The sequence below is a fragment of the Photinus pyralis genome, unplaced genomic scaffold (genome assembly GCF_008802855.1).
Source record: "Photinus pyralis isolate 1611_PpyrPB1 unplaced genomic scaffold, Ppyr1.3 Ppyr1.4_LG8, whole genome shotgun sequence".
NCBI lineage: Eukaryota > Metazoa > Arthropoda > Insecta > Coleoptera > Lampyridae > Photinus > Photinus pyralis.
Window position 1 is genome coordinate 10,040,588 of NW_022170819.1, and position 24,583 is coordinate 10,065,170.

A 24,583-nucleotide genomic window follows, 5' to 3' on the forward strand; every position below is an offset into this window, starting at 1 on the left:
ATATCTTAATCAATATCATAGGCAGTAACAGTATACGGCAAGTGTTTATACAAAATATACTTTAAGGCTAATCAAATCGAATCCATTTACATGGATACTTTCTCTTTGGAAATTTAACCAATGTTTTGGCAAATCCAGTTTCCATGAGACATAAATGACAAAATCTATCTAATACAAACTGTTTCAGAGGTTGGTATCTTTAAACAAAAGGAATCAAAATCTCCCTTAAGAATTACTAACACAGATGCAGAGACGGCTACCTTCACTTTTATGGCATCTTTGGGAATAAATGCTTTCTGGACGTAATTTCGACGGCGTTCTTATTAATTGTATGCAAAATCGAACAAGCTCCTTTTATTTATTTATTTTTGAAACGAGCAACTAATGTTTAAAAATTTATGTTGTCACGAGTTCTAACGGCAACAGTCGGTCCCGTAGTGGCGAAAAATCTTGGCACTGGACGTTTGGGACGAGGAATACACCGGCACGTTTAATTAATTTGTCCTTGTCCGAATCGAGCTGTTTGAATTTGTACCGCGGAATGCGTTTATACGGAGTCCATTACTTACGCGATCTTTTTTGGTTTGTGACCGCGGTCTTACTGATTTTATTATCGATGAGTCAAAATTTTCTCCAATTGGCAGTTGATCTTCTCCTCTGGAAACCTCACAGCAATTTTGAAAATTGGATGGTGGAACGTCCTGTACAATACAATCCGACCTTTTGTATCGCCGGGAAAATTTGGTTACTCGTTTAAAATGAATTTCGGGGGATGGTTGACGAATTTGGGTCAATTATCCTTATCTTCGAGTTTTAACAGCCAGCAAAAGCACGAATTAATTGTCTTTAACCTTTTTACCGATTGCCTTTGAATGTAGATCTAATAACACACCGTATGCACACGAGAAGTGCACAGTTTCGATTGACAAACTTGTTTTTTAATCGCTAACCGCTCCAAATATATCTGTAATGAACGTTTTGCACCTTGAACCTTAACGCTTTCGTGCTAACAATTTACTTAAATGGCAGCTTGTTTGTTTGATAATACTAGTCACTTATTATTAACTTACTTGTAACGCCAATTTGTCGCAAATTTAAAAAGCACCCTCGACAATAATTTCGTCGAAATGGCAGCACTGTTTTCTCGACGATACCGCAGCAGCTAATAGTTCTTTCGTATTCTTCGATTCTACGAACTCGCCTTGACTTTCAATTAAAAATAAATATTACGCGCTCTAAAAATGTGGCGCTCGGCTTGTAGAGTTCCCCACCCAATTTTCTCTAATATACTCGCCGAACCGGCTACATGGCTCAGTGGTAGAGCGTTGGGCCATAAATCCGGAGGTCGGGTGTTCGAACCTGGGGTGAGGTGAATTTTTCATCTGTGGCGGAGATGAAAATTACCTTACACCAGTTCCGAACATTCTACCGGCTACTCCGAATTAGGTTTTCCTGAGGTCCGTTAACTTGCCCCCCCCCCCACTGAGAGATTTTCATAGTCGTATTATTTTGAAATGAATGCGCTCGTTATGCGCTCATATGCGCCACCGATAATAACTCTTGCGCCATTATCGTTTTTTAGAAATCCGAAAAAACATTTGGGGGGGGGGGCCAAGTGAACGTAGCCCCCCCCCCCAGTACGTATTTTGTCCCTTGTAACTAGGTCACCTGATACATTTGGTTATGCGCTCAATTGCGCCACTTGAATTAAAGCTAGCGCCATTACGGTTAAGCCGTGAGAAATTTTCAAAAAGGGGGGGGGGGCCAACTTAACGTTTGTAAAAGTTACTTTTTTTTAACATCTTTTCATACGATTTTGTACTCTCAGGTATGCGCTGAAATGCGCCGTAAAAAAATATCTTTGCGCCATTATTGTTTTTTGGATATCCTTAAATATATTTGGGGGGGGGGGGGGCAAGTGAACGGAATCCCCCGTAACGCATTTTGCAAGTGGAGGGTCTAACTTAGCGTTTTCAAAAGTTATTTCCGGAAGTGCGTCCATTTTGAAAATATTTTACATCGATTCGGCCTTCGGAGTAACTCCTAAATGCAAATTTTTAAAAACCTACCTATTTTACTTTCCCAGAATCGTTTAACTAATGCTCCCAAAAAAACACCCTGTATAGTGTTTCTGAAACACTATAATGGCGCCAAGATTTTTGTTTACGGCGCATTTTAGCGCATGATGAAAGGTACGATGTAGTAGAAAAAACATGTTAAAAAACGTAACTTTTGAAAACGTTAAGTTAGCCCCCCCCCCCACTTTTTAAAAATTTTTTATGGCTTAACCGTAATGGCGCTAGCTTTAATTCAAGTGGCGCAATTGAGCTCATAACCAGATGTATCAAGTGGCACAAATACCGGTAGCAAAATGCGTTATGGGGGATTCCGTTCACTTGGCCCCCCCCCAAATATATTTAAGGATATCCAAAAAACAATAATGGCGCAAAGATATCTTTTTACGGCGCATTTCAGCGCATACCTGAGAGTACAATTTCGTATGAAAAGATGTTAAAAAAAAGTAACTTTTAAAAACGTTAAGTTGGCCCCCCCCCCACTTTTTGAAAATTTGTCACGGCTTAACCGTAATGGCGCTAGCTTTAATTCAAGTGGCGCAATTGAGCGCATAACCAAATGTATCAGGTGACCTAGTTACAAGAGACAAAATACGTACTGGGGGGGGGGCTACGTTCACTTGGCCCCCCCAAATGTTTTTTCGGATTTCTAAAAAACGATAATGGCGCAAGAGTTATTATCGGTGGCGCATATGAGCGCATAACGAGCGCATTCATTTCAAAATAATACGACTATCAAACCTCTCAGTGGGGGGGGCCAAGTTAACGGACCCGTTTTCCTGCAGTTTGCCTAATTCGTAAGGTAAATACCGGAGTAGTATAGACCAACTTAAGACCTTCTGCAGAGGCACCTCTAAATAGCATTATGCGGGTCACTCTGTAATTGGGCGCAAGCCTGTTGAGGACCCAGAACAAGAGAGGCATAATAAATAAATAAATAAATAAATAAATAAATAAATAAATAAATAAATAAATAAATAAATAAATAAATAAATACATAAATAAATACATAAATAAATAAATAAATAAATAAATAAATAAATAAATAAATACATAAATAAATACATAAATAAATAAATAAATAAATAAAAAGCCGAAACAAACCCAACGAGCGCACAACTCTGCTTTTTAACAAGGTAGGGCAGAGGGTGCGTCCCTCATGTTCTGTGGCGATGGTTTTTAGAACCGGTAACACTGTAAGGGTTCGACTTTTACCCGCGTGAACACTCGTTCTTATCTTGACGCGCTTCATTTTCTGGCATATTAGTTCCGTTCTCTTTCATTATGAAGCGGTACACGTATAAAAATTTCCTATATCTGCAATTTTGTAAATTTAACAAAAATAGCTTTAAAGCCTACCAGCGACCACCTGTTACAGTACCCCCTTCTGTTTTTTAAACGATGCAAACTTGATGAGCGTTGAAAAACAAAAACATTTTTTTATTTTTTTCTTCTTAAAACTTTTCCAATTCTTCAATTCCTTATCTTCATAATCGTCTGCACTTCTTCCTATGGTCAACGCTACCTCTCTAACGCAGCTTCGAAATTTTACATTTATCTTTTGAGCTTTGGCTAAATTTTCTTGTAGTTCTCCTACTCAATTTTTTCTTCTATTTCCAACCACTTCAAGTATTTTACTCTCTTCTCGACTGCTCTTCTCCCATTGTTAACCCCATCTTGGTAAACTATTTTTATACTGTAATCGTTCACTTTTTGTGTGATTCTAATTTTCTTGTTCTTCATTTTCTTCTTCTTCGCCTTTGATAAAGATTTCTTGAAACTGGCTACTAACTTCCAGGCTGCTAATTACAATGCTTCCTGAATGTCTTCAATTTTCTCCCCAGGAACTTTGACTAGCTCTTCTTCCTCTTGGATTTCTTCTTCCACCGTCAGCCGCCATCTGCTATTGTCTCTTAACCCTTGGCCTCATTTGATAAGCACCACGATCATGCTTGGTTACTTGCTGCATTTTTCCTGGTTTGCTGTTTCTGCCTTCGTTTGCTTCCACTATTGCTTCTTCACTTGCTCATGCGACCACTTGATACAACGGGGCTCAATTTGCGCCTAAAGACATCGTTGGCATGCACTTATGGATCCTTGCTGTAAGGGTATTACCAAAATTTGGTCCCCTGAGAAAGTTTCTAAGCTCTACCAAGGCCCTTATGTTTGAAGATTATCTTTGTGGCGTCGCCCATTACCTCGTTATGAAAAAGATAAAGTGCACTTTAAATTAGTGCACCTGGTGGTTGTCTAATTAGGTTACCTACCTGATAAAAAAGTGTTATCAAAACGAGTTGCAACGTTTTTCTAGAATGGAAAGTAAACAATTTTTACGATAGCATTCGACCTCATTATCGTCTTTCACAACCAGATTAATTTAAGGAAGAGGGTCATCCCGCGATAACTTTAAGTGGGATCAAAGGTTCGCGGCCGTTCCTAAATAGCAATCTGCTTACAGGTATACTGCTGACGTACTTCAAGGGATGGTTGATCAACTGGCGCTGGGTATCGTGGATCTACCTGCTCTACGCGGTGGTGTCCGTGGCGATGACGATGCTCCTGCCGGAGACGCCCTCGTGGCTGGTGTCGAAGGGTCGCCAGTCGGAGGCGAGGAAGTCGTTGCGGTGGTTCGGAAGAGACCTGAAGAAAGACGAGCTGGTCGAGTTGGTCGATCAAAGTGCACAAATGGAACGAGGTTCCAAAAAGGTGGATTTCAAGGTTTTTCTGCAACCGACATGCTACAAGCCCTTCGCGATTGTTTCCATGTTGTTCGCCCTGCAGCAGTTCAGCGGTCTCTACGTGATCACGCTTAACAGCGTCATCTTCTTTAAGGTAAGCTTGTGATGGAACTAAGCGTATTTACTCCCTGTGTTCCAGGATGTAGGGGTGGCTATGGATCCCTACCAGGCCTCGGTCTATATGGGTGTTCTGCGGTTGGTGGTGTGCCTGGTTGGTGCTTGGATCACCAATAAGGTCGGAAGACGAATTCTTCTAATGACAAGTGCCGGAGGCATGGCCTGCTGCATGGTCCTTTCGGCGCTCTTCACCCAATGGATTGAAGAAGGGACAGCTACCCAAACTTGGGTGCCATTCTTCGTGGCTCTCCTTTACTTCGTGTTTGCGGCGATTGGTCTGCAAATTTTACCATTTGCGATTGCGTCGGAGGTTTTTCCTCAGTCGGTGCGCGGAGTAATGCAGGGTTTAACGTTCGCAATTTGCTACTTGCTTATGTTTGCGTCGTTGCACTCGTACAACTGGCTCAAGGAAGCGTGCGGCGGTCCATCGGGATTGCAGTACTTTTTCGCTTCCCTGTGTCTCGTTACCATACTCTTTGTGTATGTTTTCTTGCCGGAAACGTTCCGGAAGACTTTAGGCGAGATTGAGGAACATTTCCTTCATAAAGTATTATATATTTAGTAATGGATAAATTATTTGGTTCTGATAAGCTCGTGATGAGCTCTATGGAGAAACTCTAGCAGCTGAAGAGGAGGAGGGTCGCGAAAGTTTGGCCTTTCTCAAACTGAAAACCGTTAGTAGTTCTGTGAAAGAAAATTAAAGTAGATTCTACCAAAAAATGTTGCTTAAATATCGTCTTCCTTCTATTCAGCGCCTGAAACTGGCGCAATATTTCCTTCCTCCTTTTTTTCTTCTCTCACTTTTTCTTTTTTCCTTCTGCCTTCTGCTTCGTCCAATTTTCTATCTTTATTCTACCTACCATTTTTTTTGTGCTCTCAACTCTTTCTTGTTTTTTGTCAAGTTTCCTGCATCTTCCCTTTCAGTCTGCAAATGTTTCCATTTCAAGAGCCATTAACAGCCCCCCCCCCCCCCGCAAAGAGCCATTAGAGTTCTTTACGAGTTTTGAGGATCTCTCTCCTCTGGGGCCAAAACTTTAAAAGCTTACTCGAAGAGACAAATGTCCAAAAACTAAACACTTGACATAGGCTCAGAATCTCAAAGACATTAAACAACTCAGACTCGGAGAGCCGTAACACAAGGAGTCTAGAGAACTCAAAAATCAAAAAGATCAAAGACTCAAAAACTAAACGGATCAAGGTTTTAGAAACTCGGAGCCTTAAAAACAAAGATTCAAGAGTATACATGTTAAATACTGAAAAACACAAAAGCTCTCGATGCTCGGAGAATGAATTTTGCCTTTTTCATACATTAATGACTTTTTCGAATATATACATCCTAATCACGCTGTTGCATATGCTGACGATACTTCATTACTGATTTCGGACCAAAATATCGAAACTCTAGCCCTTAAAAGTCATAATTTAATACAATTAGGAATAACCTGGTTTAATAAGAACAACTTAAAATTAAATGAAGATAAAACTCACATAATTACCCTCTCCACAAACAATAAGGTTGCAACCGGCAGGTGTGTTAAAGTTTTAGGCATATATATTGATGAAAAACTCACTTGGAGCAATCACATTGATTTAGTTTTATCTAAGTTATCCAAATCATTATTTATTTTAAGGAATTTAAAACGATCACTTTGTATAGCCACCCTAAGATCGTGCTATTTTCTTTAGTTCATTCACATTTACAATATGGTGTAATTTTGTGGGGTAACTCTTCCAAAGCGAGCAAGGCGTTTTTATTGCAAAAAAAAATAATCCGTATAATCGTAAATGCTGACTATCGTGCTCACTGCCGACCTATTTTTAAAAAATTAAATATTATGCCTCTTCCATCTATTTTCATATATCACACCATATTGGAAATTCATAAAAACAAAAATAAATTTGAAACCAATGACTTCTCTCACAACTATTCTACACGAGGAGCAAAAAAAATAAAAACGCCCTATTATAAACTAAGTAGGTCTAAAAATAACAGTCTTAGGGTCGACTTATACAATATCGTTCCTGATTGTATCAAACCTTACAATTTTTATAAATTTAAAAGAGTCGTTAAGGCGCACTTATTAAGTCATTCTTTTTAGTGAATATTTACATACGCCTTGGAGATCTATTCAATAATTTTAATGATATTTATTTATTTCATTGTTTGTTTACTTGAATTTTTTGTACCTGTGTAGTAGTATTCTCTTTAGTCATTTTTACCTTTACTTGTTTATATTTTATCTCTGTTTTGTCTCTTTTTAACTAAAATTTTAAATTGTTTATAATCTATATTCTGTTTTAGCCACATGGTCTGTCTAGCTTTTATTTATTTGAAATTTTAAACTGTTTTTATTATTCCTTTTATATATATATATGCATTGTACTAATTTAATATTTACCATATTTTCTGACGTGTCAAAACCTATTTTGGTATACGGACAAATAAAGATTGAGATTGAGATTGAGATTTCCAACGAGGGGTCGGAAGGCATATCTACGACGCACCGTTCTCGAGATATTACGGTTTGTCAGAATTTTTGGTCGAAATTTCAAACCGTAATATCTCGAGAACGGTGCGTCGTAGATGTGCCTTCCGACCCCTCGTTGGAAAGGTCTCGACCAGCGCTATCGGTTGGCGCGGTCAGAATTTCGCCAAAAATTCAAAGGGCTGTAACTTTTGATCTAGTAGCCCGATCTTGGAACTGTTTGAAATTATGGATTCTACAGGGCACATTCTATAAGAAAATATTTTTTTCCGGTCGATCTGAGACAACAATTTTTCAAAAATGAATTTTGCATTTCAATGAACCTAAGGAGATAAGAATGCGCTTCTGTGAGCCTGATACAGCCAGGTTTGAAAGGTGATTCAGTTATTGGAATTTGGGTTTTGAGGTTCTTCGTTGAATTGAAGGTCTGCAAAAGCCTGAAAAAATGTCGAGGTCTATAATTGCCGACTATGTGTCTCAGTGGTAGAGCGTTGGGCTACATAGCGGGAAGGTCGGGTGTTCGAACTGGGCTGAGGTAAGAATTTTTAATCTGTGGCAAAGATGGGAATTTCCTAAGATTAGTTTCGAGCATTCTGCCGGCTACTCCGAATTAGGTTAAGATAAATACCGAAGTAGTATACAACAACTCAAGACCTTCTTCTCTCTTTGCCACTTCTTCCCACTTGGCATCAGCGCATTGGAACATGTATACCAGTACTGAATTTATAGGATTCGTATTCTAGTGTCGATTGAACCAGACGTCATTTTTTGTCGCTAAACAGTAAATGGTTCGCGTGGTCAAGAGATCCTCGAACGAGGGTCAAGGTGCCTGTCTAAGGGGGCAGTTTTTTACTGACGAAAAATAATTAAATACAATGCAGTTACATTTTAATGATAAATAAATTCATGTTTAAAGGCCACTAATGGTGCGGATCCACGGTCTTGCAGCCAAAACGGACGAATACACATCGGGCATGCCCTGACTGCACGGATAACCCCACGAGACCGTTCCGTAGAGTTTCGTAGTCCCAAAGACACCGCCTCGCTTCGTCAAGGGACCGCCGACGTCTCCGACGCATGCGCCCTTAGTGGTTTTGCCCTTCGTGCATAGGTTGTACTTGGTGATCGGCCGATTAAGAGCGGCGCTGCACTGCGCGTTGGTTATGGACTTGAGCTCGACCGACATGAGAGGAACGGACATGTTTGTGAAGGGATACTGGGTGGCACCGTGACCGCAGAGCTCCAGTGTCTTACCACCAGGTAGGCTGTCGGTTGCCAGCGCGATCGACGAGACGTTCTTACTGTAAACCACGCTCCTGGTAAGCCTCAGCAGCGCTGTATCGTTAGTCTTCATGGCGGCATTGAAGAGGGGGTGAACGTGAACGCTATGGACGCCGTAGCGGTCACCCGTTTCGTTTAAGGAGGACGTACCGGCCACCACCACCAGACTGCTGGGGTGAACGCTAAGGGGGAAAACGCCCAGCATTACCCGCACGAGTCAAACCCTCACACTTACCTGTAGACACACTGAGCTGCTGTCATAACCCAAAATCGATCGATGATCGCAGCCCCGCACGCGTACCTGTTGGGGTAGATCCGAATCGAGGCGTAAAACGGAAAATCGCTAATCTTCGCCTTTTGCCCACCTATGAGCCTCTGCTCGAACGATTCCACGCTGATCCAAGCTGCAAAGAGATCAGTGAATGTGGTGAAGAGCCAGATGGAAATTAATACCCAAGGCGATCACGACAGCACCAAACGCGTTCATTTTCACTAATGGTCGGGTTGAACTACAAAAGGACCATGACGTTAATCTAATCGCAAAGCAAATTTGTAAAGGTAAACGTTGTAAAAAGAGCTGGTATTATTCAGTTGGATATGATGAGTAATTGTGATTCACCGACTTTGTAAATACATAAATTACAGGTGAACAATAATCTCTAAAAAATTAATAATCGTGGCTGTAACTGAATTACGTCAGCAGTACTCTTATTTTTAACCTCTGAAGGTTGCGTTACTTCAACCTTTAATCAAGAATGATCGGTATATATAATTAATTGATTAATGCCCGAGGGGCCTCGCTCAACTCGTAATCTGCTTCTATACCAGGTACGATACTTAATTGGTCAGCCGCAATAAAAGGACAACATGCGATTTCAACGTTTCGGATGTAATGGAACGTATCCGGAATTTACACTGGTACTTCAAAATAGAATTAGACCGGAACCAAAAGCTCGAGCCCCAAAAGAAATCAAAGGTAACTCCTTTCCTTAACTGTAGATGCAGTAGCAATTGTCGATGGAAAATTGTAGTACACAAATTACAACCGAACCCGAGGTTATAGACTAGAAACCAATTTCGAACAAAAATTCAAAGGGCTGTAACTTTTAAACTAGTAGCCCAATCTTGGAACTGTTTGAAATTATGGATTCTACAGGCCACATTCTATAAGAAAATTTTTTTCCGGATCGATCTGAGACAATTTTTTTTGGGGGGTTCAAAAAAAGGCAGTTATTTACCTTCCTTTTTTACCAAAAATCGACTGCACCAAAATTTCTCGGGAAAACACTTTTTTCTTATTAATTTTGGTGCGTAGAATCCAAAACAATTCGTACTTTTTCGATCAGACTTCTCAATCAAAAGTTATAGACTAGAAACCAATTTCGAAAAAAATTCAAAAGGCTGTAACTTTTGAACTAGTAGCCCAATCTTGGAACTGTTTGAAATTATGGATTCTACAGGCCACATTCTATAAGAAAATTTGTTTTCCGGGTCGATCTGAGACAATTTTTATTTCGGGGTTCAAAAAAAGGCAGTGTATAACCTTCCTTTTTTACCAAAAATTGACTGCACCAAAATTTCTCGGGAAAACACTTTTTCTTATTAATTTTGGTGCGTAGAATCTAAAACAATTCGTACTTTTTCGATCGGACTTCTCAATCAAAAGTTATGGGACTAGAAACCAATTTCGAAAGAAAATTCAAAGGGCTGTAACTTTTGAACTAGTAGCCCAATCTTGGAACTGTTTGAAATTATGGATTTTACAGGCCACATTCTATAAGAAAATTTTTTTTCCGGATTGATCTGAGACAATTTTTTCTTCGGGGCTCAAAAAAAGGCAGTGTATTAATCTTCCTTTTTTACCAAAAATCGACTACACCTGAATTTTTCGGGAAAACACTTGTTCTTATTAATTTGGGTGCGTAGAATCCAAAACAATTCGTACTTTTTCAATCAGACTTCTCAATCAAAAATTATAGACTAGAAACCAATTTCGAAAAAAAATTCAAAGGGCTGTAACTTTTGAACTAGTAGCCCAATCTTGGAACTGTTTGAAATTATGGATTCTACAAGCCACATTCCATAAGAAAAATTTTTTTCCGGATCGATCTGAGACAATTTTTTCTTCGGGGCTCAAAAAAAGGCAGTGTATAACCTTCCTTTTTTACCAAAAATTGACTACACCAAAATTTCTCGGGAAGACACCTTTTCTTATTAATTTGGGTGCGTACAATCCAAATCAATTCGTACTTTTTCGATCAGACTTCTCAATCAAAAGTTATAGACTTGAAACCAATTTCGAAAAAAAATTCAAAGGGCTGTAACTTTTGAACTAGTAGCCCAATCTTGGAACTGTTTGAAATTATGGATTCTACAAGCCACATTCCATAAGAAAAATTTTTTCCGGATCTGGATTCTGGATTCTGGATTACGATAGGAGGGTGAACAGTGTCCACGCGTACTTAGGCCTCAAATTCGGGCCCTTTGTACTACCTCCCTGACTAGGGTCGCCCGACCCCTCAGCATCACTCAAGCCATCCCACACGTGAGATGAACCTTAGGACGCTGGAAGGGGAGGCGGCTCTAATCGTAGCCATGTCCGGCCAGGATTCCCCCAACATGGATCGTCTCAGTTGGACTAGAGCGGGACATTCACAGAGTATGTGGTATGCCGTCTCGTCGTCTGTGTAACATCCTCTACAAGATGGTGATTCCACCAAACCCATGCAGTGCATGTGCTTGTTTAGTTTACAGTGCCCAGAAAGTATGCCCACGAGTAACCTCAGGTTCTTCCTTGATAGCCCTGTACAAAAACGCGCCAAGCTACGAGATGGTCCTCTGAAGGCTTCTCTCGCATGGCGACAATCTAACATCAAGTTCCACCTAGCCCTGTGCTGGGTTTGGGTGTCTTGAGTTATTAGGTTGTTTACAGTTTTAACTGTAAGTGGAAGAGCCGGCTCTGGACCATAAAACGCCTGTTTTGAGGCCAGTCGGGCTAATTTATCGGCTTTCTCATTACCTTCCGTTCCAGCATGCCCTTTGACCCATACGAGCTCAAGGGTGTTGCTGCTTGCTACTTGCTCTAGTACGTGGTGACATTCGGAAACCATCCTAGAGGTAATTTTACAGTGACCAAGTGACTGCAAGGCAGCCCTGCTGTCACTTGAGATTCTGATAGTTTTGTTCTTTATGTTATGCATAAGAACTGTTCTTGCACTAAGCGTTAATCCTACCAACTCTGACTGGAATACAGTAGGAAGTTTACCTAGTGGTTGGGTGATATGGAAGTTCAGTTCTTTGGAGTAAATACCAGTGCCTGTACCTTCCATTGTCTTAGATCCATCCGTGAAGATGAATATATCTGGTTGGGATGCCATATTCTCATCAAAGAAGATGTGATAGTTTTTCCCTAATATGAATTGAGGAGTGAGTGAGTCCGATCTCCCCTCTAGGATAGGCAGACGCTTGATCGCCTCGCCCAGAATTCGGGAGTGGCCCCCCTCAATGCCTCTGCTATTCAACAACCCCTTATTTTTCAGACGCAGGAATGCCAGAATGGCCTGCTCTCTCACGTGGAGATCTAGTGGAGGCAGATCCAAGAGGGCCTCCATGACGGCTGTGGGGGTCGTTCGCATCGCGCCTGTGCAGGCAAGGCACGCTAGTCTTTGCACATGATTAAGGAGTGCTACAGTTGTGGAGAGTCTGGTTCTAGGCCACCAGACAATTGCTCCATAACAGAACATAGGTCTAATCACGGCAGTGTACAGCCACAGGACAGCCTTCGGGGATGGTCCCCAAAGTTTGCCAATAGCGCGGCGACTTTGCCAGAAAGCCCTATTTGCTTTTTCGGCTTTAAGCTGGATATGTTTGCTCCAATTCAGTTTTTTGTCGAGTGTGATTCCTAGATATTTCACTGACTCTGAAAATTGGAGGTGTTTTTGGAATAGCAGGGGAGCTCGAATACCCTCTACCTTTCTTTTTCTTGTGAAGAGAACTAGCTCCGTTTTTGTCGGGTTGATGGACAAGGAGTGTTCCCTACACCATTCTTCGGTTACTGTAAGAGCTGATTGCATCAGTCTGCATAAAGTAGCCTCAAATTTGCCGGTTATAAGTATGGATATATCATCCGCATACCCCAGCGTATAGTACCCACTGTCATTAAGGCGACAGAGGAGCCTGTTTACAGTCAAGTTCCACAGAAGTGGTGATAACACCCCACCTTGGGGGCATCCTCTCACTACTGTGCACCTTAGTGTTTCGTCGCCAACGCTGATGTGCACTGCTCTGAGATTCAGCAGCTGCGCAATCCAGCCTCGTATGACGTTCGGTACGCCGTGGTGACATAGAGCCATTTCTATTGAATCGAAGGTTGTTTTGTCGAAAGCCCCTTCTATATCTATGAATACTCCCAGTGCGGACTCTTTATAGTGCAGCGATCTCTCAATCTGCCCTACAACGCAGTGCAGGGCTGATTCCGTAGATCTTCCTGGGCAGTATGCGTGTTGGTTAGGATGCAGCGGAAACCGTGTTAGCGCCGTATCCCTTATGTATCTATCGCACAGTCTTTCAAGTGTCTTAAGAAGAAAAGACATCAAGCTGATTGGACGATATGCTTTAGGTGTGGAGTAATCACCTTTTCCAGGTTTGGGGATAAAAACAATTTTTATCTCCCTCCATTGTTTAGGTATGTATCTGAAAGCGATACAGCCTGTATATATTCCCACTAGGTAGGTAGCAATAACATCCAGTCCCCATTGCAGGAGAGCCGCTATTATGCCGTCCAAACCGGGTGACTTGTATGCTGAGAACGATTTCACCGCCCAGGTCACCCTCGCCACGTCCACCACCTGACAGGCAACCGCCCAGTCATTCTCCGTGGAAGTGAAAGGGATTGTCTCAGGCCAGTTGGGGTAAGGCGTGGTGGTGGCTCCAGGAAAGTGAGCGTCTCTTAGTACCTCAGCTGTCTCTGTGAGGTTGTCCGTATAGGAACCATCCTCTCTTCTGAGGCTAGCTGGGTTGTGGTATGAATCTTTGGTAAGGATTTTATTTAGGCGAGATACCGAGGAGGTGGATTCTATAGAGCTACAGAAATCCCTCCATGCCTCTCTGACGCCTTCTAATGTCCTTCTTGTATAGCCTTAGGTTTGCCTTGTAGGCTCTCCAGTCGGCTGCAGCTTTGCTCTTCCTTGCCTTATTAAACAGTTTGCCCAATCGAGTTTTCTGCTTTTCGAGCGCCCTGCACCACCAAGGATGGTTATAGGGAGTCTTGGCAGTTCTCAGAGGACACGCCTGTTCAAATGACTCCACAATAGAGTTGGTAAGGAGATCTACTACGTCCTGTATGTCGGCAGGATCAGAGAGACGTCCCCCGAAGGGGTGCTCTCTAAGTTTTTCTCCAAGGAGATGTTTGTAAAGGGGAATATCCGTTACCTTGGGGTTGCGATAGCCCTTTTGAACGGTTCCTTTACAGTCAATTTCAAATGAAATTAGTCTGTGATCTGACATAGTCGCTTCAGAAGTGACTTGCCAGTTCTTTATATGATCCGAGATACTCGATGATGCCAGACTGAGATCGATTACAGTCTGGCTTCGGGAACGTAGGTTCACTGCCCTGATTGAGAATCTCTAGATTAGTGCTTGTCAAATATTCGAGTAATGATTTACCCCTAGGGTTGACGTTAGCGCTCCCCCATATAGTATGGTGAGCGTTTGAGTCGCGCCCTATAATGAGGTGTTTTTCTCACAGTGTTCTATCAGTTCTACCATCTCGTTACTGGGAGGTAGGTTGACAGAATCTCCCGGGAGATAAACTGACGCTATTACTACTTGAGGTTTTCCTTGCATATGTCACAGCTTAACTGTATGGTCGTGATATCACGTCCACACAGGTGTGGCAGCAGAAGAGCTTTAAAGTGGCTAGGGACATAAATACATGTTCTAGGTTTTTCTTGCCGTGTGTCAAAGAAAACGGTTCCTTTTGTACTCCCAAGGCCAGAAACCCTTGATTTAACAACCCAGGGTTCTTGAATGAGGGCAATGTCCTGCTTTACAGTGAGGCGTCTGCCTAGGCCGCTCTACAGTGTTGCAGGTTTATTTGTATAAAATTCTCTTTCATACTTATGTACCTATGTAATCAATGTGTTTATTACTTATCCGGCGTTACTGGAATCGGACTCCAGCAGCGCCTCAATATTCGCGAACTCCTCCCAGTTCGAAATCGGCCCGGGCGAGTTGCTGACACTGGAGCACGCATCGACCACAGGTTGCCTTGGCAGCCTGGGCGGTGATTTTTCCGTAGGTTTTTGCAGTTGCTCATGAGGCGCCTGTTGGTGATGTTTTGGTGGTTGTACTAACGTACTCCCCACCACTGGTTCGGCAGGGTTACTAACCCTCACTTTCAGAGAGGAAAACCCATAACTGAGTCTTCCCCCCCTTGGCGATTAGGTTAGTCTGGTCCTCTTCCTCAATGCCGAAAACTACCAGCCTCCCTTGAGGTTGATCTTTCACGGCTGTGTGGAAGAGACACCAGCTGCCTACCTTTGCCCAGGAATTCTGCACTTCCAAGCGCCGCTTAACCGTCGCCAGGTCGTCAGGTTCCCCTGGTACCCAGATGGCAGCCTTGCGGAGCCTAGGAAGGCAGTCTTCCTGCACTACCTTTAGGTGTGCAGCCTCCCACAATTGTGGGAGGTTGCCAACCACCTCCTTCAACCACTCCAGGGAATGGTTGTTCTCGCATGAAATTCTTAAAATTTCCCCCGAGTACCTCCACCCCCTGAACGTGGGTGCTAGTGTAGGGCCTTCTAGGGTGAACAAATGCTGGTCAAGGGCCTTGGCCAGGTGATTTTGGACCATATCCGCCGTTAGCCTACCCAGGTGGTTATTGGTATCAATAATTGCTACTTTAAGTTGTCTCTCGGCAGCTTGCTTGTAGCTACAAATGCGGGGTGCTTCAGCCTTTGATTGGGGCTGTGATCTGCCCTTCTTTGTCGGCGGTTGGGTTGGTGTCGAGTCATCCGACCTCTGCCTCTTTTTCTCCTCACCTACCCGTTTGCCCGCCTGGCCGGAGTTAGCTCTAGGAGCCTGCCTCTGGGTCCGAGTTGAGCCACGGGAGGTAGATGGTTTTGAGGATGGTGTTGGCGCAGGTTGACCTAATTGAGCCAGCCTGGCCTTCTTCCTCCTCTTTTGTTCAGCGCCGGAGATGCGCTTACGAGATTTGGTTTGTTGCTCGGTGACCTGCAACAGCAAATTTTGAGGGGTGTCCTGGGACGCTCCCTCTAGATTGTTTTGTTTGTCCATTTGGGGTTGCTTGGGTGCACCCCCTTTTCGGGGGCGGTTAGGGTTGATTACACCCTTCGATGGGGTGTCGATTGACCGTTTAGCAACCCCCTATTAAACGCCGTCGGTCCGGACCGCGTACGACGCCCGCCCGCAACTTTACGCACCTATTCAGTAGTTATCGCACGCCAAACGTTAACTTATCAGTTATTATTAAAAAGGCAGACAAAACAAAAATCACAGTTTTCACCCTAACTCCTGCCCTAATGGGCCGATTTAGGTAAAGATAACGACCACACCGAAAAAAAATGGCAAATTTTTCCCGATAAAGCGATACCACGCACAATATTGAAATTGAAAACTTCACCGCCCAGCACAATAAACAGCTGGAGCTCGTGCAAAACACGTTCGTTCGCGCGTGAAACCCAAGCAAAAGTCCCGATCGGATCGGAAAACACTTTTTCTTTATTAATTTGAGAGCGTTAGAATCCAAAACAATTCGTACTTTCTTCGATTAGACTCTCAATCAAAAAGTTATAGGACTAGAAACCAATTTTCGAAAAAAAATTTCAAAAGGGCTGTAACTTTTGAACTAGTAGCCCAATCTTGGAACTGTTTGAAATTATGGATTCTACAGGACACATTCTAAGTGAAAAATTTTATTCCGGGTCGATCTGAGACAATTTTTTTTTCGGGGCTCAAAAAAAGGCAGTGTATAACCTTACTTTTTTTACCAAAAATCGACTACACCAAAATTTCTCGGGAAAATACCTTTTCTTATTAATTTGGGTGCGTAGAATCCAAATCAATTCGTACTTTTTCGATCAGACTTCTCAATCAAAAGTTATAGACTCGACCGAACCTAAAGAAAGGTACGCTTCAATTTCGCGAAATGCAAATGGCGGGACATACGATAAGAAGGAAGAAGGCAATTGGAATCCTCTCTATAGGAGTTATATAGGCGAAATCCCTTCCAAACGATGTACTCTGGAATCCCCAAATTATGAATCCAATCGCCAGAGATTAATAAATATAGATGATGGCAATTAAAATTCCATACGTTCTAACTTACGCTACAGCGACGTGTAATTGGCTACGGTTTACGAAAAAAAGAAAGTGATAAAATTGCATTGCTAAATTCCAACAATAGATGGAGCCATCTATTAAATTGCTTTAAAAAGTGACGGGGATCGTTCAGAGATGCGGATTAGAAAGCAGGAGGTTCGTATCATTCAGATCGAACAGTCTTTGTTTCAGGTGGAGAACGAAAGCAATCACGGAATAACAGAGTCAAATAGAAGTGTCGATAGGGCCGAAAAATATTAGGACAGAATATGCGAAGACGAAGTAGAAATAAGGGCCGACGAAATGGAGTTCGCCCATAGATACTTCACCACCGAAAGACACCGAAACGTCACATGCGACAAATCTAAGCAACCTGCGTGATCTGAAGAGTTGGGAAATATCTGAAGAATGTGCAGGATCTGACGCTGAAAATTTCGGACAGTATGAAAGGGCGAGACGAGGAAACAGAAAAGAATGACCAAAGAAATTCAAATAATTTTGCTAACCGATAGCAAACGAAATACTTGAACGGGCTAAACAACTAAGTGGTAGGAAAAACCTGAGGAAGATTCTGGAGCATTAAGGAATACAAAGGGAAGAATTGGGAAAATTCAGAGAAATTAATTGGGAGAATTTGGATAAAGTGGAAAGTTTGGAGGAAGAATTAAAAACGCAAAATTTCTAAGGAAGTGAAAGTTTTTGAAGAATATTAACTTTTCAGTCTCTTCAGACTCTTCAAAGGGCACAAATTTGTTGACGCTTGACCACAAAAGAAATTCTCCTGATTCGCCAACTCAGGATGTCACAATATATTTGTTTGAAGCTACCTTTGTACAATTGCCAAAATAAACAAATGATGAGTGTTTGTTCCCGAAACCTTATCGAATAAAAAAAACCTTGGGGAAGTACGGTCCTCACGAAACAACGAAATGAATTTGTTTTGCGATTAGATTGCACGAGACTCACATACGACCTTGCTTTTTGCGGTTTTACAAATGGACTTTCACAACTTCGGACACCCTGGAACCCTTGCAGATTAAACCATTAAGGTCTTTATTAGAGCCGTAATTCTGAGCACAAAGAACCGTTTTCAGGTATTGCCATCAGTTTTCAAGAGACTCCATAAGCTGACAAGAAAACTGAATTGGAGCAAACATGTCCAGCTCAAAGCCGAAGAAAGTCAATAGGGCTTTCTGGCAGAGTCGCCGAGCAATTGGGAGACGTTGTGGACCATCTCCGAAGGCTGTCTTGTGGCCGTGCACTGCCGTGATAAGACCTATACTCTGCTATGCAGCAATTCTCTGGTGGCCTAGAACCAGGCTCTCCACAACCATGTGCAAAGATTTGCGTGCCTTGTTTGCACGGACGCGATGCGAACAACTCCCACGGCTGCCTCCCCTCCCAACGTGTGGAATGGTTTGAGTGACATTGAGGGGTCGGACGACTCTAGTCCGGGAGGTAGTACAAAGAGCCCGAATTTGAGACCTAGGTACGCGTGGACCCTGTACAGTGTACACCCTAATATCGTAATACAGAATCGTCTTCTGCAGCTTTCTAGAGCTTTCCCAGTTTCGTTTTCAATCTTTTCCAATGTTAAACGAGCCGACAGCTCCCTAAAATGGCACATAAAAACCCTATGAAGGGCACGGAGATATCCGAAAAGGGTTTATAGAACCTTTTGTTGCACTGAAAAGTACTTCTCGTCCGATACTTTTAAAACCCTCTAGACCTTTCTCAGAGTCCGTTGTACAGCACTAGGGGGGTTTTATAAATCTCGCTCCGGAACTTTAGGTCGGTCCAAAGAGCTCTAGAGCACACGAAACGGGGAAGAAGGTGCGAAGGATTTTCAAATTTAAAAACCTCGCAAGTTTTAAAGAATTTTAAAAAAACCCGTCAGTTGCTTACTTTCGCATCAAAACCTTGGGCTCTAACTAAAGCTCTATAAAGTTTTGTAAGGATTCCTAAGGGGTATTAAATTTCGCAACTTATAAAAACCCGGAGCTTGTTATAGATGTATAAAAACGCTCAATGGCTCGTACAACAATTACTAGGCACCTATGAAAACTCTTCAAATAACGAGAGGTTCGACTCCTAAGACTTTCTTTAACACTAAATGCTTTAACGGTTCTAAAAGTCCTTGCTTTAAAGGTTCTAAAAGTCTTTTGGACACTCGAAAAGTTTTAATAACTCAAACGATAATAATAATAATAATTTTTAAAGGTTTTTTGGGCGCTCTTGAAGCTCTTAAAGTCTCTCAAAACCATTTAAGACCATTAAAAGCTGTTAAAGAAAGGAAAAAATCTATGGACTTCTGGAAGACTTGGAAATAACTCTCTTCTTTAGATTTTTACATGGTTCAGATCCCTCCATCTATCTATCTATTCACAGGGGGGCCGACCGGGCAGCGCTTAGGCACACCAAAGGCCCATTGTGCCTATTCCCTTTCTTTCCTAGCTAGGTTCAGAGCCCGTACCTCTCAATAAAGAACCTAAGTTGCTTTGCCCTCCCCGGTTTGATATAGCTGTCGCCAAGGAGCTTTCTTTTGCCTCGCCACAGAAGCTGCACGTGGACTCCTCCACAAGCCCAATGTTATGCAGGTGATAGTTGACTATCCAGTGCCCCGTAAGGACATCAGTGATCTTCCTAATCTGATTTCTATTCAGTTTTAGAAGCTTAAAAGTCTCATATTTGCCCAGAGTCTCTGTTAAAAAAGGCCCTGGTCCACTTGCTTGTTGTCACTGAGCCTGGCCAGTCTTTAATACTGGTCTTAGTAAGACAGCCCAGATCACGTTCATTCTTGCGAGGAGAGGATCAGATCTGAGGGTTTCCTCCGAGATTCGCACGTGCCCAAGGCTGCCTCGATCCTTCCACTCGTCCCAATCCTTCAGCCCTATGGAAGCCTTCCCAACCTCTGCCTCCACAGCTAAGTGTAAAACCTCTAGTTCCAGAAGTTCCTCCATGGCCAAAGTTGGCGTGGTTTTCAAGGCTCCAGTTTCTCCCAGACAGGCGAGTCTCTGAAGACTTTCTATCTCCTTCCTGTACGCCATACAGTATTGCAGTCCTTATCACGACAGTGTAAAGCCAATAGAGTTCAAGCCTTCAAGAAATGATGTAAGGCTGATAGGCCTGTAATCCTGAGGTAGATACACAACTCTTACCTTTTCCCAGTTTTTAGAGATGTACTCTAAAGCTAGAGAGGCTCTAAAGAGGTGCAACAAACGTAAGAGCACCGGCTCCAGGCCCTTCTGCAGAAGAGCCGGAAATGTCCCGTTCGGTTCTGCGATCTTAAATGGGCTGATCGTGTTGACCGCCTATTCCCTCGGTAACCACCTAGGCAGAGACTTCCCAGTCCATCGGTCTTACACCGACCCGGGTAGCTGCTCTTGGTGGGTCCGAAGTTACGTAGTTCCCAGAGCCTAGAAAGCGTATTTCATGTGAAAACCTCACCCGCGATAGATGTCTATCTGCCGCATGGAAGCTTCAGTGCCCCCACTGTTTGCGCCGGCTTTTACAAAAGGATCTTGCGAAGTGTTTGAACTGCAAGAAGACCCTTCATGTTACCTCAGAAGGTCCTGTATGATCCTCGCAGTGAATATGGTCCTTGGTGTTCTCTTCGTTCCTCGAAGGGTTCGTAGTTTACATATGTCCTCACACGAGGCTGTTATCGCATCCCTTACTAATGCGGCCGCCTCTTCCACCTGCCCTGCTTTCTGAGCGCAGAAAGGTGGTACAACCAACCGCTCTGACAGTTTCGCCATTTAGCAGTCCCGGTCAGTGACACTCCCCAATTCGAGATCATGTGAGTTATTAAAAAGGAGCCCAACGTCAGATCAATAACCGCCTGCCCCCGCGCTGTGTCGAAGCTGCTCACTGATTTAAAACATTCAAATCAGTTGTCTGCAAGTACTTCAGAAGGTGTCCCGTCCCCCCCAGGTCGTATCCGCGCTGGTGTGTTTTTGCATCACAGCCAACCACAAAAGGGAGCCTACTATTTCGACAGTTCTCTATCAACTCGGCCAGCTCCTTGGTTGGTGGAGTCTCTTCTGAATCGTACGGGAGATAGGGGATAAGACTCGACCTCTTACCCGGCCCCTGTAAACTGAAGCAAACGTCTGCTTTACATAAACAGGTCACCCCCTTACTGTGCTGCGAATTGCTCTGTAAGAAGGTTACCTTGTCCATCACTGATTGTACAACGTTCCCCCCTCCCCTAGCGATACCGACGATTCCGACCGCTGGTCGGAACCAAGAACCGCCACACGAGTCAAGAACTCGCCAATCTTTCTCGATCTCAGAGGGTGTCGGTAACAATCCCGACGCCTCTTCGAGATTGACAGTGAGGGGCGGAACCCTCTCTGTCACAACGGCACTGGGTCCTCCTGCTCCGGTGGAGATCTCTCCCTTACCTGGCGCAGCCGGAGCACTCGCTTCCGTCACAAGAGAGACCCCCGCGTGTGCCTGAATATTCTGCCGGTGGAGTGCCCGATAGGATGCGTAATCGACACTAAATGAGGAGGACCCTACCACGCTACTGCCTGCGGAAGAACGTCCTCTATAGACTCGTCCTGAAAACAGGATTTTGACTCTGGGGGCCCTTCAAGATGGTGGCCGTGTCATCCGGGAACACGACGATGCGCCATTCCAGAGCCTAATAAGAGGAACTGTCCTCTGCAACTAGTGCAAGGTCCACTGGTTCGCGCATTCGGCCACAATGGCTCCCTACTGATTCCGGCGGAGCCATCATGCACCTTGACTGAGGCTCAGTAATGTCCACCTCCACGTGTCAGCCCCTCCCCAGCGACTTGCCCATTGGTTCGCGGTGGGCCTGCAACTTTGGGTGCTTCAGAACCTCTAGGCTTCTTCTCGGGCTCCTCTAAGCCAGACCCTGGAGTGCTTCCCTCCGATCGGAGACGCTTGTTCCCTGATGTCGACCCAGACATAGCCTTGGGCTTTGACTTTGGCGCTTCCTGGTCACGGCCTACTGTGCGCCAGTGTTATTGCGAATAGTAGCTGTCCCACCGCCAGAACCTTGAATAGGGTCCTGCGGTAGAGCCGTCCCCTCTTTGTAGGACCCCTTTTGAGGGCCCGGCTGGTTGGTCCCTTGTAACGGGGAGCTCGAAAAGGGTTTGTTTGAATAGTCGGCCATACAATGCCCCCGAGTAGTGCGGAAATGCGGCTTGGCTGGCAGCTCGGTGGTCACCCGGGCACTATTCTCGACATCGCACCCCCAGTTCCACGCAGTCCTCGGAACGGTCGCTAACAACTTGCCTTGGGAGGTTGGTCCTCAGTCTTGACCCCAACGAGTCACTTAAAACCATCATTACCTACACCGAAGCACGATCATTCAGGTGTCTGTGTCCCCCTTTCCGCCACCGGGGGACGCGCCCGACGTTTGCCTCCTCCGCGCGGGGTTCAGATTCTTACCATTCTTCGATTTCTGCAAATTCCCTCCGATTCCACAAGACCTTTCGGACATTTCTGATTCTAAGGTTACCTCAAATTCTTCCAATTTCCCCATCCTTGAGTTGTTTTATTTCTTCTTTTAATGTTTCTCTTTGGGTCTGCGAAGCCTTCACACTCCTTCCGGGCTTCACATTTTTGAAATTTCTTAGTTTCTTCAATTTATTGTAAAATGGACTTATCGCTCACAGCATTGATGTTTTTCCAATTCTTCAACATTTCTTCAAAAATTCTTCAAACTTGCCAATCTCTTAGATTCTCGAATTCTTAAGTTGGAATTTTTTGTATGTGTTTCTTTGAGTTCTTTCGATTTTCCAAGATCTTTGCGATCTTTTCTAATCGCTTCGATTTTTCGAATGTTTATATTCTTGGGGTAGGGGGTAGGTGGTACTGAAGCAAAACCCGTTAAATCCTTTACAAGGAATGCAGAACAAGTATATACAATATAACGGGAAAAAAACTGATGTACCTATACCGGTGACTGATCCCTCAATTGCGTAAACTCTATGTCTCCTAGACTATTGTCTTTTTGTTTCAAAATATCCTCGTATGTTGTAAATATCAATGACTGATAATACCTTATCCCTTATCAAATGAAAACCTAAAATTATTACAGAATGCAAAACACCAGTTTGTTCTAAGATTAGATTAACCTCAAAAAATGGTATTTATTGGAAGGGGCGTGAGATCTCTCCATAGTCAGTCCAATCTATACGGAAGAAACAATGAGATCCTATTTGCTTGGTGCCGTCGTTTTTGCTTTGAGTATTAATTTCCATTTCGCTTTCACAGACTTGACCGCTCTCTTGGTTTGCAGGTTTGGCGAACGTGGAGTCGATCATAGGAGGGACGAATACCAAGATCAGCAACTTTCCCTTTTACGCTTCAATTCGCATGTACCCCAACAAGTACAGTTGTGGTGCGTCGATCATTGGCAAACAGTGGGTGATAACGGCGGCTCAGTGCGTCTATGGGTAAGTGCTCATCTTTGGGAGCTCCACGGTTAATAAATGTCGGTTTAGCCTTGACCGCAGGAGTCTCTTTGTGGCAGTTGGAACCGATTCCTTGAACCGAATCGGCGCTAGTTACGCGGTCGACCGAATTGACATCCACCCCTACTTTAACCGCATAACCAAGGCCAATGATACGGCCCTGGTCCGGCTAACCAGAAACATCGTTTTCAACCAGAACGTTTCCTCGATACTTCTGGCGTCGGACATTATCTCCACCGGAAAGACCCTGGTGCTGGTTGGTCACGGCGCAACATCGTATCCGTTCAAAAACCCGTCGAGCAATCTCACTATGATTGTAACGAGGTCAATTGACATCGCCCAGTGCGGCACGATTCTCCGTCAAAAACTCACCAAATCCTATCTGTGCACGTTAGCCAAGTCGTTTAGAGGTGCATGCGTCGGTGACGTCGGCAGTCCACTGGTTAGCCGAGGTGGAAGTTTCGGGTCTAGGAAACTTTACGGTGTCTTATCGTTGGATCAGTCGTGCGCCCGCGGTGGCCAACCCGATGTTTACTCGTCAATTACTGACGCAAGGCCATGGATTCTTCGAAATACTGGCTTGTGAGGTGCCCGATAAAAAGTTTAAGGCAATTAATTCAAATTTATAATTAATTTTAATCTAGTGTCCATTACTATTTTAATAAATGAAAATAAATTAACGAACATTCTTATAAACCCATAAAAAACATGTACATCCCCAAAGAAGATGAGCTCCTTACTCACAAAATCGTGGACTTTAAGTCCAAAAGTGTATTTTTTTCAAGTTTTGCATAAGGACTCCCAAGCCCTTTGAACGCTCCACACAACAAACAAAAATCCGAAAGTTATTCTTGAAGATCTTCATATTCTTCAAATTAACAAAACAAGAATCCACTAACATCACGTCAAGCGGTTTTAATGAAGAACTCTAAATCAAACTTCCCCTTCCCCTTAAAAACTGAAATGGCACGAAAAGAATCTGGAGAATCTCAAGGATATAAAGAGTCGGGAAGGTTCTTAGAAGCGGAAGAAACAGAAAAATCTGAACAACTTGAAGAACCAGAGAGAACATTCAAAAACTGAGAATTCAAAAA

At 43.4% G+C, this 24,583-nt stretch overlaps 3 protein-coding genes across 4 annotated transcripts in view; 2 read left to right on the forward strand and 1 right to left on the reverse strand.

The window, feature by feature from the left end:
* LOC116177584 (facilitated trehalose transporter Tret1-like) overlaps positions 1-6,601 on the forward strand; it is a 38,832-nt gene extending 32,231 nt beyond the window's left edge. For both annotated transcript variants that reach the window (XM_031496597.1, XM_031496596.1), the window contains exons 6-7: positions 4,534-4,907; positions 4,953-6,601. In XM_031496597.1, coding sequence (XP_031352457.1) covers positions 4,534-4,907; positions 4,953-5,492 — 914 coding nt within the window. In that variant the 3' untranslated portion in view covers positions 5,493-6,601. The remainder of the gene's footprint in view (positions 1-4,533; positions 4,908-4,952) is intronic.
* A 1,686-nt stretch (positions 6,602-8,287) lies between these two features.
* LOC116179179 (chymotrypsin-2-like) lies at positions 8,288-9,291 on the reverse strand. The gene is made up of 3 exons (XM_031498896.1): positions 9,151-9,291; positions 8,933-9,101; positions 8,288-8,879 (listed from the first exon to the last, which is right to left on the reverse strand). Exons 1-3 carry the CDS (start codon positions 9,182-9,184, stop codon positions 8,327-8,329), a joined length of 756 nt encoding a protein of 251 aa, XP_031354756.1. The 5' UTR covers positions 9,185-9,291; the 3' UTR covers positions 8,288-8,326.
* Positions 9,292-23,197: 13,906 nt separating this feature from the next.
* LOC116179182 (chymotrypsin-2-like) lies at positions 23,198-24,089 on the forward strand. Its single transcript, XM_031498897.1, has 3 exons — positions 23,198-23,262; positions 23,315-23,471; positions 23,520-24,089. The coding sequence occupies exons 1-3, from the start codon at positions 23,223-23,225 to the stop codon at positions 24,073-24,075; spliced, it is 753 nt and encodes a 250-aa protein (XP_031354757.1). The 5' UTR covers positions 23,198-23,222; the 3' UTR covers positions 24,076-24,089.
* Positions 24,090-24,583: the final 494 nt, after the last annotated feature.